Source organism: Mustelus asterias, chromosome 9, assembly GCF_964213995.1.
Source record: "Mustelus asterias chromosome 9, sMusAst1.hap1.1, whole genome shotgun sequence".
NCBI classification, from domain to species: domain Eukaryota; kingdom Metazoa; phylum Chordata; class Chondrichthyes; order Carcharhiniformes; family Triakidae; genus Mustelus; species Mustelus asterias.
Genome location: NC_135809.1, coordinates 78,534,185 through 78,549,393, shown reverse-complemented (window position 1 = coordinate 78,549,393; position 15,209 = coordinate 78,534,185). Strand labels below are relative to the sequence as shown.

At 46.1% G+C, this 15,209-nt stretch overlaps 1 protein-coding gene across 4 annotated transcripts in view; it reads right to left on the bottom strand.

The window, feature by feature from the left end:
• ldlrad3 (low density lipoprotein receptor class A domain containing 3) overlaps positions 1-15,209 on the bottom strand; it is a 125,951-nt gene that overhangs the window by 47,511 nt on the left and 63,231 nt on the right. For 2 of the 4 annotated variants that reach the window (XM_078220391.1, XM_078220392.1), the window contains exon 4: positions 10,621-10,752. In XM_078220391.1, the coding sequence (XP_078076517.1) occupies positions 10,621-10,752 (132 nt within the window). Of the gene's footprint in view, positions 1-10,620; positions 10,756-15,209 lie in introns of all 4 variants that reach the window. The other 2 variants (XM_078220388.1, XM_078220389.1) reach the window with 1 other exon arrangement.

Here is a 15,209-nt window from a genome sequence, read left to right as displayed (position 1 = left end):
CAACATCCAAAACAGATGATCTAGTTATTATCACATTGCTCACTGCCTCGGTAATGACTTTCCAAAAATATTTCATTAGTCGTTACGTGCTTTGGCACTGAGGCAGTGTGTGACAGAAATTGAGGTTCTTTGTGGAGCTGCTCTATACCATAAATATCTGCCACCATCCTGTATCGGTACAGGGAGGATAACTGAGGAGACACCATTCGTAGTTCTGACATCCTGTCCTCTAATAATGGAACATCGAGTCTGCCACTCTTTAATGGGATGAAACACAATTGTGCTCACAAAATATTTTGCCAAGTTCCATTTTTAAAAAATGGACAAATGCAGTTCACAGGATTGGGAAAGAAGGAACTGGATGTCTTCATGTTCGAGGAGCACACTGCACTGATTTGATTTGATTTATTGTCACATGTATTAGGATACAGTGAAAAGTATTGTTTCTTGCGCGTTATACAGACAAAGCATACCGATCATAGAGTACATAGGGGAGAAGGAAAGGAGAGGGTGCAGAATATAGTGTTATAGTCATAGCCAGTGTGAAAAGAAAGATCAGCTTAATATATGATAGATCCATTCAAAAGTCTGATGGTAGCAGGGAAGAAGCTGCTCTTGAGTTGGTTGGTACGTGACCTCAGACTTTTGAATCTTTTTCCCGACGGAAGAAGGTGGAAGAGAGCGGCAAATCTGTAAAGACCCTCCTATTTATACCAAGATTTTTATAAACCCCAAATAGTGAGGGGTGCGATTATAATCTCCTGTAGGACAGGGGATTTAATCTTCCCGTACAGTCATCTGTAAATCCCCTGATGCTGGGCTCCATTCCTTCATGTTCACTAAAGCAGTCATTCTGAAAACATGACTCCATCGGAGTCACCTTAGGTGATCTCCTGCAATCAGCGACTCTCCCTGTGGTGTTTGGGAACTCAGTATCTGCCACAGGTAGAGTGAGTTTAGGTGACTGTCACACACAGTAAAAAGCCCCCTCTGCTTATCCAGCACACCGCCGCGTCCCCTCCCCCATTCCCCCAGGGGCTTGCCGTTCACACGATCTGGCAGGTTGTTTGAAGCAAAGCAGAGGAAATGGCAGGGGTCCACGGAGCTGCTGAGATTTAGCTGGCAAGGCACTGAGGCTCAGGAAATCTAAACACTGGTTCCCATGGCAATAGGCTGATTAAACAGATTTGCTGCTCTTAAGTGAAATTTGACGCCAGAATGGATTTCTGTTCTCGCTGCAGATTATCTGACGCCGTAATTCAGCACCAAAAGGAAAATCATTGTGCAGACAAATAACAGCCTGACTGCTAGAAATACAACTCATGCAACGGATTAAAACCATGGGAATTAAAGACGTAGGCAGCCTGACGCGAGGTCTGAACAAAACTATTGCTTCACTTTGCAGTATGGAGCCGCTTAAAGTGACTGCAATCTCTGAGGAAGCAGAGGCGTCAAATCAGGACGATACTTTCTCCTCCATTTTCAGAGTGGAATCTGAGAAATGGGGGTTAATTTAGGGCGAGGCATCCGAGACTTGCCAAATCTCAATCTCTTCAAATTCATCCTGGAATGGGCAAGTGAACAGTGCATTGTGACCCTGTACAAACTGAACTATATATAATGTACTTCCTGTCATTAGCAACACAGTCCTGAACTTCAAATGTCCCTGAGTGGCTCAAGGGGATCACATCTTGAAAAAGATAAGTAGGGTCACTGATTAATGTGTTGAAATCAGAATATTATTTGTGATAAAATCATCAAGGTGAACAATCTTTGAATTTTTATATTGTGACTGACCCCTCACCTACCTGAGACTGGGCATTGCACTGACCCCTCACCTACCTGAGACTGGACATTGCACTGACCCCTCACCTACCTGAGACTGGGCATTGCACTGACCCCTCACCTACCTGAGACTGGACATTGCACTGACCCCTCACCTACCAGAGACTGGGCATTGCACTGACCCCTCACCTACCTGAGACTGGGCATTGCACTGACCCCTCACCTACCAGAGACTGGGCATTGCACTGACCCCTCACCTACCAGAGACTGGGCATTGCACTGACCCCTCACCTACCTCAGACTGGACATTGCACTGACCCCTCACCTACCAGAGACTGGGCATTGCACTGATCCCCCACCTACCTGACACTGGACATTGCACTGATCCCTCACCTACCTGAGACTGGACATTGCACTGACCCCTCACCTACCTGAGACTAGGCATTGCACTGACCCCTCACCTACCTCAGACTGGACATTGCACTGACCCCTCACCTACCAGAGACTGGACATTGCACTGATCCCCCACCTACCTGACACTGGGCATTGCACTGACCCCTCACCTACCAGAGACTGGGCATTGCACTGACCCCTCACCTACCTGAGACTGGACATTGCACTGACTCCTGACCTACCTGAGACTGGGCATTGCACTGACCCCTCATCTTCCTGTGACTGGGCACTGACTGACCCCTCACCTACCTGAGACTGGGCATTGCACGGACCCCTCGCCTACCTGAGGCTGGGCACTGACTGACCCTTCACCTACCTGAGACTGGGCATTGCACTGACCCCTCACCTACCTGAGACTGGGCATTGCACTGACCCCTCGCCTACCTGAGGCTGGGCACTGACTGACCCCTCACCTACCAGAGACTGGACATTGCACTGACCCCTCACCTACCTGAGACTGGGCATTGCACTGACCCCTCACCTACCTCAGACTGGACATTGCACTGACCCCTCACCTACCAGAGACTGGGCATTGCACTGATCCCCCACCTACCTGACACTGGACATTGCACTGATCCCTCACCTACCTGAGACTGGACATTGCACTGACCCCTCACCTACCTGAGACTAGGCATTGCACTGACCCCTCACCTACCTCAGACTGGACATTGCACTGACCCCTCACCTACCAGAGACTGGACATTGCACTGATCCCCCACCTACCTGACACTGGGCATTGCACTGACCCCTCACCTACCAGAGACTGGGCATTGCACTGACCCCTCACCTACCTGAGACTGGACATTGCACTGACTCCTGACCTACCTGAGACTGGGCATTGCACTGACCCCTCATCTTCCTGTGACTGGGCACTGACTGACCCCTCACCTACCTGAGACTGGGCATTGCACGGACCCCTCGCCTACCTGAGGCTGGGCACTGACTGACCCTTCACCTACCTGAGACTGGGCATTGCACTGACCCCTCACCTACCTGAGACTGGGCATTGCACTGACCCCTCGCCTACCTGAGGCTGGGCACTGACTGACCCCTCACCTACCTCAGACTGGACATTGCACTGACCCCTCGCCTACCTGAGGCTGGGCACTGACTGACCCCTCACCTACCTGAGACTGGGCATTGCACTGACCCCTCACCTACCTGAGACTGGGCATTGCACTGACCCCTCACCTGCCTGAGACTGGGCATTGCACTGACCCCTCACCTGCCTGAGACTGGGCATTGCACTGACCCCTCACCTGCCTGAGACTGGGCATTGCACTGACCCCTCACCTACCTGAGACTGGACATTGCACTGACCCCTCACCTACCTGAGACTGGGCATTGCACTGACCCCTCACCTACCCGAGACTGGACATTGCACTGACCCCTCACCTACCTGAGACTGGGCATTGAATGACTTCTCACGAAGGCAGCTCACCACCACCTTCTCAAGGGAAATTAAGGGTAGGCAATAAATGCTTACCTATCCAACAGGGGAGGTGATAGCACAGTGGTATTGTCACCAGTAATCCGGAGACCCTGAGTAATGCTCTGTGGACCGGGTTCAAATCCCACCATGGTGGAATTTAAATTCAATAAAAATCTAGAATTGAAAGTCTAATGAGGACCATGAAACTATTGCTGACTGGGTATTGCACCCAGCCCTCACCCATGTGAGGTTGATCATATGCAGAAATTACAACATGGAAACAGTTAAGTTAAGTTTATTTATTAGTCACAAGTAAGGCTTACATTAACACTGCAATGAAGTTACTGTGAAATTCCCCGAGTCGCCACACTCCGGCACCTGTTTGGGTCAATGCACCTAACCAGCATGTCTTTTGGACTGTGGGAGGAAACCGGAGCACCCGGAGGAAACCCACGCAGACACAGGGAGAACGTGCAAACTCCACACAGACAGTGACCCAAGCCGGGAATCGAACCTAGTCCCTGGCGCTGTGAGGCAGCAGTGCTAACCACTGTGCCGCCCCACCTTTACAGAAGGAAATCTGCCATTCTTATGACCTAGCCTACATTCAGATCCACAGCAGTGTGGTTGACTCTTAACTGCCCTCTGATATTGCCTAGCAAGCCAAAAGATAAGGAATTTGCTGAGCGGATGATCCACCTCGGCATCCTCCCAAGGTTCCCAGTATCAAAGCCAATTCAATTCACCCCACATTGGCATCCATGGCAGGTATGACCTGTACACAAAAAGCAAGATAAATCCAACCCAGCCGATTACTGCCTCATCAACCCACTCTCAATCATCAGTGAAGTGATGGAAGGGGTCATAAATAGTGCTATCAAATGCTTGCTCCCTGACGCTCAGGGTCAGTCAGCTCCTGACCTCATCACAGCCTTGGTTCAAACAAAGACCTGAACCCCAGAGTTCAGAGGTGAGAGCCCCTTGACATCAAGGCAGCATTTGGCTGAGTATGACATCAAGAATCCCTATAAAACTGGAGTCAATGGTAATCGGGAGAGAAAACACTGCTGGTTGGAGCCATACCTGGCATATAGGAAGATGGCTGTGGTGATTGGGAGTCAATCATCTCAGTCATAAAAAGATGGCAAATAGAAGCAAGAGTAGGCCATTCAGCCCTTCAAGCCTGCTCCGCCATTCATTTTGATCATGGCCGATCATCAAATTCAATATTCTGATCCCTCCTTCCTGCCATATCCCTTGATCGCTTTAGCCCCAAGAGCTATATCTAATTTCTTCTTGAAATCAGACAACGTTTTGCCATCAATTACTTTCTGTGGTAGTGAATTCCACACATTCACCACTCTAGGTAATGAAGTTTCTCCTCACCTCACTTCTAAAAGGTTTGCCCGTTATCTTCAAACTATGACCTCTAGTTCTGGGTTCACCCAGCATCGGGTACATTCTTTCTGAATCTACCCTGTCTAACCCCGTTAGAATTTTATAAGTTTCTATGAGATCCCCTCTCACTACTAGAGAGTAGTAAGGGCGTGGAATGCCCTGCCTGCAGCAGCAGTGGACTCGTCAACATTAAGGGCATTTAAATGGTCATTGGATAAACATATGGAATATATCGGAATAGTGTAGGTTAGATGGGCTTTAGATTGGTTTCACTGGTCAGCGCAACATCGAGGGCCGAAGGGCCTGTACTGCGCTGTAATGTTCTATGTTCTTCTAAACTCCAGTGAATATAATCCTAACCGGCTTAGTCTCTCCTCATATGACAGACCTGCCATCCCAGGAGTCAGACTGATAAACGTTCGCTGTACTCCCTCTATAGCAAGGACATCCTTCCTCAGATAAGGACACCAAAACTGCACACAATACTCCAGGTGTGGCCTAATCAATGTCCTGTACAATTGCAGTAAAACATCCCTATCCCTATACTCAAATCCTCTCGGTATGAAGGCCAACATACCATTTGCCTTCTTTACTGCCTGCTATACCTGCACACTTAACTTTCAGCGACTGATGCACGAGGATACCACCTCTCTCAATTTACACCCATTCAAATAATAATCTGTCTTCCTATTATTGCTACCAAAGTGGATAACCTCACATTTATCCACATTATACCGCAGCTGCCATGCATATGCCCACACACTCAGCCTTTCCAAATCACACTGAAGCATCTCTGCATCCTCCTCACAGCTCACCCTCCCACTCAACTTTGTCCCAGGACATTATGGCAGGAGTTCCACAGGGTCGTGTCCTTAGGTGCAACAAACTTCATCGATTACCTTCCTTCCATCATAATGTCAGAAATGGGGATGTTCGTTGATGATTGCACAATGTTCAGCACCATTCACAACTCCTCAGGAATAACGTTCAAATGCAGCTAGACCTGGACAATTTCCAGGCTTGGGCTGACAAGTGGCTAATAACATTCATGCCACACAAGTGTCAGGCAATGACCATATTCAACAAGAGAGAATCTAACCATCGCCCCTCGACATTCAATGGCATTACCATCACTGAATCCCCCATTATCAACATTCTGGGGGGGTTACCATTGACCAGAACTTAACTGGATTAGCTATTTAAATAGTGGGGTTATAAGAGCAGGTCAGAGGTTAGGAATCCTATAGTGAGTAACCCACCTCCTGACTTTCCAAAGCCAATCCACCATCGACAAGACAAATGCCAGGCATATGATGGAATACTCCCCACTTGCCTGGATGAGTGAAGCACCAACAACATTCAAAAAGCTTGACACCATCCTGGATAAAGCAGCCCAACTCATTGGCACCCCTTCCACAAACATTCACTCCCTCCACACATAGTGGCAGCCTTGTGTACCATCTACAAGATGCATTACGGGAACCATCAAGTCGCCTTAGACAACACCTTCCAAACTCACAACTGCTATCATCTAGAAGAACAAGGGCAGCAGATAACTGGGAACACCACCACCTGGAAGTTCCCCTCCAAGCCACATACCATCCTGACTTGGAAATATATCACCGTTCCTTCACTGTCGCTGGGTCAAAATCCTGGAACTCCCTCCCTAACAGCACAGTGGGTGTACCTACACTTCATGGACTTCAATGGTTTAAGAAGACAGCTCACCAACACCTTCTCAAGGGCAATTAGAGATGGGCAATAAATGCTGGCCAGCCAGCGACGTCCATGTCCCGTGGGCTTGAGTTTTAGCCTTATTTCAGCATTAACAATGGAGTGAATTCCACAGCTTTAAACCCTACTGTAGGAAGGAGTTGCTTCTGTTCCAAATCCCAGCCTCACGTGAGGGAGGGGAAGGGAAGTTCACTGTGTCCTCCAGCCTCGTTTAAATCTTCAAACAATGTTTGGTAGTTAACTATCAGTCATCATTAACTGGCGCATTCTCCATGGCTACACCTCTACCAATCAATCTAATTGCCAATCAACTAACACCTTCTTCTCATGCAGTAAAGGTTGTTGTTTCACCTGATATTGGTATTCTTGGGATTGTCCTGGTGAGTGCAAGATGAAAAGTTTCGGCATGTCCCTTTTTTAAAGCAATATTTGAGATCACATGACTCGAGTGACCATTTTGAAATCTTAACATTCAGTTGAAAACTCAGAAGCAGGCTAGTCTGTTGATTTACCTCCAACCTGCAAGATCAACAGCAGAACTCCAGGCTGACCAAGCGACCTGCAACAACTCGCAGCCCCTCTATTGCTTACCAAGCCTATGTACAGCAATCTCATCTCAATTCATTGCCATCCACTTCAGGGAATTCTGCACTACTGCCTTCTACCAGGGACCTGCCAGAACTGGAACTTCTCCGTTAAGGAACCTCCGTCTGGACTTCTGATATTCTGGACTCTGAAAATCAGGTGAAACGATATCCATTTCTGTGGGTTTTTTGGGGTTACGTTTTCACAGTTGTAATTCCTCTTTTCTAGCCCCGTTAATATAAGTTTGTGTGAAATTGTGATCATTCCCCCGGGTTTGAATGTGTGAATAAACTAACCTTCGGGTTTAATCATAAAGAGAGTTTGGCGAAGTCACTTTAAAATTGGACTTCTCAAATTGAGGGTTTGGGGAAATGATTAAAAAACACCTCTTCTTGCAGTGAGAGGATGAAGGAGTTCAGTTTTGCTGCTCTCTCCTGTCGGTAACAGAAATATTTGTCTTTTTATTCTGTAGAATATAAACGTTTCAGTTGACTGAATTACAGCATAGTTAATGAAACATTGCAAGTCTGAGTAATCCATTTTTCAAACATGCTTTTGGATGACTCTTTCTTGCTATCAAAAATGAACTTTCCACTGCTCCAAATCCCTTTCCCCCAATATTCTCTTTTCTGATATTCCCCATTTTCCCTGCACACTCCCTCTATTCTCCATTCTTCCTGTGGAGTTGCCCGCTTTTATTTTGGCCCCTCTCTGCTATCAATCAACCATTCCAAGTGGCCAAACTGGCCACATCCCCTTATCCAGGACTTTGTGTGAGTGCTTTAAATTTAGGGGGGAATTGGAATGCTGCAGGGCCTCTGCCTCTTGTGGTCACATGATGCTTTAAGTTTATTGAGCTCTTTGAGAGACCCTTCCTCTTGACACCTCTTCTCTGCTGAATCATGATGAGGTTGGCTGGGTGAGGGATGAGATTGGTGCTCCAATGTCAATGAACTAACCCACTTTGAGAGTTGACACCATGGTCACTGCCTACACATGCTGGTTGTTTGTGGTCAGTTTTACAATTCCATCCATTTGTCTTGCTCCTCCCTATCTTTATAACGTCCCACCAATCTGAACCCTCTGAGAATGGTGCACTACTTCAGTTCTGGTGTCTTGCACGTCGCCAGTTTGAATCACTCTTTCAGCTTTCAGCTATCCAGGTCCTAAGTTCCAGAATTCCCTCTGAGCATCTCTACCTCTCAAACTCCTTTAAAATACTCCATAAAACCTAATTCTTTGACCATGCTTTTGATCCTAATATCTTATGTGGCTTGGTATCAAATTGCACCTGATACCAGGCCTGTGAAGCACATTGTGACATATTTTACAATAAAGGTGCATATTGTTGTTCAATTTAAAGGGACAAACCACCCATCAAATATTTGTTAAACCTCACTGAAGAGAAAAGAGCTGGATCTCATTTTTTTCAAAATGGCGGCTCATGTGGGATGCAGCAATGGTCTTGTGTGTGAACAATATCATCACATGGTGTGTCTGTAAAGGGGAGAAGGTGCTTTATAGAAGTGGTGTTCCTTTAAGAGACTTGTAAACCCAGGATCGCGTTCATGTTTAAAGTCTGGGTTGAGAATTGGTGGTGAAATTGTTATGTGAACCAAGCATGTGAAGATCAGGACTTGCTTATTCCAATCCTGCATCAGAAGTGTGATTAGGATCAGTCAGAAAGTGAGTTTACCGGGACACGATCCTGAACCTGCTACTGCAAGGGCTGAATAGTGTTTGTGACAGCACTGAGAAAGAGATCAAACATCGACATGGCAACGCAGCCAATTCATTTCTGGAAATGTTCAAGCTGCTCCCGGATGTTTATTTAATGGACAAGAGTCTGAAACAAGAAAATACAAAGCAGCCAGAGGGCTGACACTATTGGTCACACTAATCTAATCAGAGATACAATATCACGCAGTGGGCTGTCGAACACTCCGAAATCATCCCCATCATCAGCCCTCGCAGCATGAGACTACTTGAACTCCACACACAGAATGTACAGGAATCTGTACTATACATACCAATCGTACATGGGGTATATGTGGATTTGTAACACTCAGTCTGTGCAGGAATCTGTACACAAAGTCTGTACGGGGTTCTGAGTGTGGGAGGGGAGGTCTATCAACAGTTTGAACAAGGATCTTATGGTATTATAGAATCACACAATACTGAAGGAGACCTTGTGGCCCATTAGACCCTTGCTGGCACTTTTGAAAGAGACATCCAATTAATCTCATTCCTCAGCCATTCACCCAGAACCTTGTAATTTTTTCCTTTACAAGTAATTATCCAATTCCCTTTTGAAAGTTACGATTAAATCTGTTTCCACCCCCATGACCAGGCACACATTCCAGATCACAACAATTCACTGTTCATTGCTTATATAAACGCCTGGTCAAACAACCTTTTCATCTTCACCTTACTTCAGCATAGGTCAAACCCTTTGGCTTGCTCTATAAATTCAGTTTGCCAGATCACTTTGTCCCTTCCTTTGAAGTATTGTTCATTCTATTGCTTTTCACCATCCGTAAGAAAATGTTCAGTACTCGATAATGTATTGTGGATGGCCTGACCTCTCTCTTCCTCAGGCCTCCCTCCCTTCACTTCTTCCATGCAGTGTCTTGCTGAGGTCTTTCTCACCTTAATCTAATAATAATGTGAAAATTCTTTTTGCTTAATCCTTTTCCCCTCTCTTTTTGTTCTTTTTGATATTTTATGGTGCTTGGTTTTATACACAGCCTGCAAGGGGATCTGTACAAAGGCTGCATAGGAGTCTTTGCACAGACAATATAGACTCTGTACACACAGTCTGTGTATGGGGGATCTGTACGGCACAAGCGGATTGCAAAAGGAACTGTACTGTATATAGACTGTTTATTGTATTGTATATAGACTGTATATTGCACTGTACATAGACTGTGTAATGTACTGCATACAGACTATATTGTACTGTATATAGACTGTATATTTGTACACAAATTCTAAGGGCTCTCTGCTGCCTTGAGAATATATCGATTCTGAACTTGAGAGACGGAGCAAACAATGAGAGCGACCAGAGACAGGAGGAAAAGCAATTGTATAAGTCAGGTGAATTGAAATGTAATTTGAGCATAAGCATGCCAGAAATTAAACAGTTACCACCAGGTTAATAGCTGGGTGATACTTTGTGAAGCTGAATGACAGATTTGGACCTGAGAGTGGAAGTGGGGTCAGCGACACCGTACCTGGAGAGATCTCACAGTTGTCCTCATCACTGCTGTCTTGGCAGTTATTCACTCCGTCACACAGAAAGCTTTTGTCGATACACCTCCCATTCTTACAGTGGAAACGGGCTGTCGAGCATAACAGGGGATTTGCTGCTATGAAACATAAAGAACAGCATTAGAGAGTACACACAGCTGACTGTCAAGAACTGACTGCTACATCAAGAGAAATGGAAACTCGACTGGACACAGACTAAGAGTAGCACCGTGCGATACAAAGACTGACACAACATCTATCTGATAGATTGGGTTGGATTCAATGCAGCCGGTCGCGATGGGAGAAATGGAGACCGGGCCCTCTTAATCGTGAAAGAGGCCCTGAGTCAGACTCCCCTGTGGAGGGAAAAGCCACCCCCATTAACTGGGAGGATGAAAGTGATGGGTGTGGGATTCACAACCACGGGATATCAATCAGTCACTGTGTGTTATACCGAGACCAAGCCAATAGCATTGATCTATAGCATTTTTCCACACTTGTAGTAACTTTGTAGTTTGGTCCTGGGGGGATAATTTAGTAATAGAATATTTCTTCAGTTGTTGAGAATATTAAGTGATTTTAAATGGCCCTCAGTTTCGATTTCTCTTGCTGCTGTACTGATCTGTCAGTGTTGATTACAGCAATCAGAGGAACTCACTCAGACCCACGCACTGGTTAAGCAATAAAGTCAAGATGAAAAACACGTGCCTATATTTAGTGAATCACAGTAACATTGCTGTTCTCAGCAGGGGATAAATTCTAGTTTACAACATCCTGACACTGCCATTCTAACACGTGGATCTCGAGGAAGCAGTCAGAAATTTCAGGAGCAGAAATTTGATATGTGCCCATTGGAAGAGTTAGCCGAGCGACTGCCAGACTGAGGTCCCAGCCAGTTGTTTCTTCAGGCCTGGCAGACAACAGGCACCCTGATGTCAGTCACACTGCAATTACAAAGCTCAAGATAAAGGCCAGCCAGCATGTTAAGTCATGCTAGGAGTCAGCGGGAGGGAGGGGAGATTGGAGGGAGGGGAGATTGGAGGGAGGGGAGATTGGAGGGAGGGGAGATTGGAGGGAGGGGAGATTGGAGGGAGGGGAGATTGGGGTGAGTGGGGAGGGGTGAGAGGGGAGTGGGGTGTCAGTCCCAGAATGTGCAGTTGGTCTTGGAGAAGGGAAAGGGGAGGTAATCCCAAAATTTGGTGGAGGCAATCAGAGGGAGTAGGATTTGAGGTAAGAGAATGGGGAAAGCTCTGGTATGGTGATGCCAGAGGTTGCGAGGAGAGAGTGGGATGGAGGGTTGATCTTCGAGGGAAGGTAGGTGGGAATTGGTTCCTGAACATGCCAACAGGGGAGTGTTGGTTAGCTCAGTTGGCTGGTTAATGATGCAGAGCGACACAAACAGGGCGGGTTCAATTCCTGTACCAACTGAGGTCATCCAGGAGGTCTCCGTCTTCTCAACCTTGCCCCACGCCTGAGATGTGGTGACCCTCGGGTTAAATCACCACCAGTAAGCTCCTCTCCTCAAAGAGGAAAGCAGCCTATAGTCATCTGGGACTATGGTGACTTTACCTTACAGTACAAGTGGTAGCTTGGGTACATACTTTGCCAGGTTACTATTATTTCGATTTGCAATCAGATGCCAGGTTGCCTTACAGTCGACTGGGCAAATTCACCATCTTTAGAATCACAGAGTTAGGGCTGTCCCTTTTCCCTACTTCAAGGTGAGATCAATGGTGTCCACAATGCTTTGCTGTTAGATCCCACAGAACTACGCAGTGCAACCTTCCCCCACTCAGCTCCAGCTATCGTTAAAGTTTAAAATGAAAGTTTAGTGTCACAAGTAGGCTTACATTAACACTGCAACGAAGTTACTGTGAAAATCCCCGAGTTGCCACACTCCGGCGCCTGTTCGGGTACACTGAGGGAGAATTTAGCATAGCCAATGCATCTAACCAGCACATCTTTTGGACTGTGGGAGGAAACCGGAGCACCCCCATGCAGACATGGAAAGAGCATGCAAACTTCACACAGTCACCCAATTAGGAATCGAACCTGGGTCCCTGATGCTGTGAGGCAGCAGTGCTAACCACTGTGCCACCGTGCCGTATGTTACTGCTTTCCAAGTATACCAAGCTTATGTGACAACTTGCAGAGGAATTAACATGTTAAGCCCCAACATGCTGGAACAGTCTCAATATTTTGCATACTGCAAAACCTCATCCGTCACAGAATATAAGAACTGGCTCGTAGGTGCCAAAGAACCCCCCTCTGTTCCTGTTGAGAATGACCTCAGTCAGAGTGTACTGATGTCTCTAAATGGTTGGTCAGCAAGAGGACCATCAGGGCTTTATGGGAATGCTTTGAAAGGTCACTGGCAAAAGAACCAGAGGGGTTCTGGAGGAGACATTTTTGCTGTGATCTAGAAAGCCTTGTCAGAAAAGGTGATGAAATACATTTCAAAAGGGATTTGGATAAATAAGAGGGGGAAATTTTTCAAGATTTTGGGGAAATATCTATGGAGAGGGATTAATGGATAACTTGACCAAAGCACCAGCATAGGAATGATGGGCTGAATAGCCTCCTTCGATTCCGGAATATTCTATATAACATCATGAATATCTCCTTATTTTCAGGCTTTGTGACTCTCTTCTTCTCTGGTAGGGCTCACTGTGCGAGCGAGTCTGCAACCTGTCATTGCTTCAGCAGTCAAGCAAACAGCTCTTGCCCGCAGGGAGAGGTCGGGGTTCTTGGGGAGGAGCGGGGGCTGTCAACAGATGGCATCCAGGGTCATGGCCTTCAGGGGTCAGGGAGGTCAGAGGCACACAAATGACTTCATCGCGGTAACATCACAAGAGGAAACTCCTGAAGCTCCTTTTACATGAAGCAAAGGAGGGATTGTGTTAACACACTATTGCTTCAATACTCTCAAATGAGGCCGCGGCCAGCCAAGTGCACACTGTCAAATAAGATTAGATACGGTGATTTTATAACTTTAACCTTTACCAGGCTGAGCAAACAGCAGTGCCCTGTGGCCACTGCAACAGAGTAAGCAGAGTTTCAAAGGGTTAAAATAATAGTTGAAGTCACATGGACTGAGTGCCAGTGAAGACAGGCTTTCCTCTTTGAAAATAACTTTTCCATTGACAGGAACTCCGATTAACTCTTAGCGTGCATACTTTGTTTGAAATGAGTCCCATCTTCTTACGGCCTCAACAGTGGAATGATCAAGAGGGTGTGAGATACTTCCATAGGGAGGCAGATGAACATGTTAAATACTGTTGCAAATTCCTGTGGCAAAGCTGTAATGGAATTTCTGGCAAACACAGTGACATTGGAACAGAGACTTAGGAGCAGGAGTGGACCATTCAGCCCTTTGGGCCTGCTCCACCATTTGATGAGATTATGGCTGATCTGGTTGTGGTCTCAGCTGTCTGCCCCCCATAGCCCCTGACTCCCTCATCCATCAAAATCTATCTAACTTTGCCTTCAATAAATTCAACAAATAAATTCAGCTCAGCCTCTACTCTGGGGAAAGAGAATTCCAGAGACAAATCACCCACTGAGAAAAAAAATTCTCCTCATCTCTGTCTTAAAAGGGACCTCTTATTCTTCAACCAAATCCCCTAGTTCCAGTCTCCTGCACAAGAGGAAACATCCTCCCAGTGTCCATCCTATCGAGACTCTTCAGGATCTTGTATGTTTCAATAATATGACCTCTCATTCTTCCAAATTCCAATGAGTACAGGCTTGGCCTATTCAAACTTTCTTCATAAGATAAGGCCTTCATTCCAACATATCACGACTAATTTTTATGTGATGTGCTTCTGCAGCAAAATTAAAGTGACCTATTACACCTCTTGTGTTCTGTGGAATTCTGTGATTCCATTTTATGTTGTGTCGCGACATATTTCATTGTGGGACTGTCACCATCACTGGAAATGAAATGGGCAGCCGAGCCCGAGAGTCTTCACAAAGACAAGTCACTGGGTGAGATGTGTTAACCTTCCTAAACATTGCAAGGTTATGATGGGGGTGGGGTTTGGGATGGGGGAAGGGAACTGTCAAGTGCTCTCTGAAAACGTGAGCATAGAAAACAAAGTAAGTACACACCACCAGCAAGCAGTGTGTGACCACAGAAAGGATTAAAACTGGGGCAGAAATAAACAATAAAGAGCAACGGAATGGTACAGGCTGTCTGGCCACACAATTGAAAGCTGTTCACATTGAACAGGCTGCCATACAGCACTCTCTCATTCTTTTTGGGACTGCGTGGGTGATTTATTTAAGTGTGTGGCCCCTTTAAATTTTCTTGTGGGTGTAATTTAATGAAGCTGACTGGTACACAGCCTAGATGGGACAGTTAGGGTGGAATTTACAGGGAATATTGTTGCCAACTCTCCAAGATTGTCTTGGAGACTCCCGGGATTAAAGATTAATCTCCTGGATACTACTACAAGCAACCTGGGAGAAAAATCATAAAGGAAATGAAAATAAATTGCGTGTTTTTTTAAAGTTTTCTTTGTTATAAAATAATAACCCATTTTGGAAAAAGGACTATTTGACTAGGCAGAAA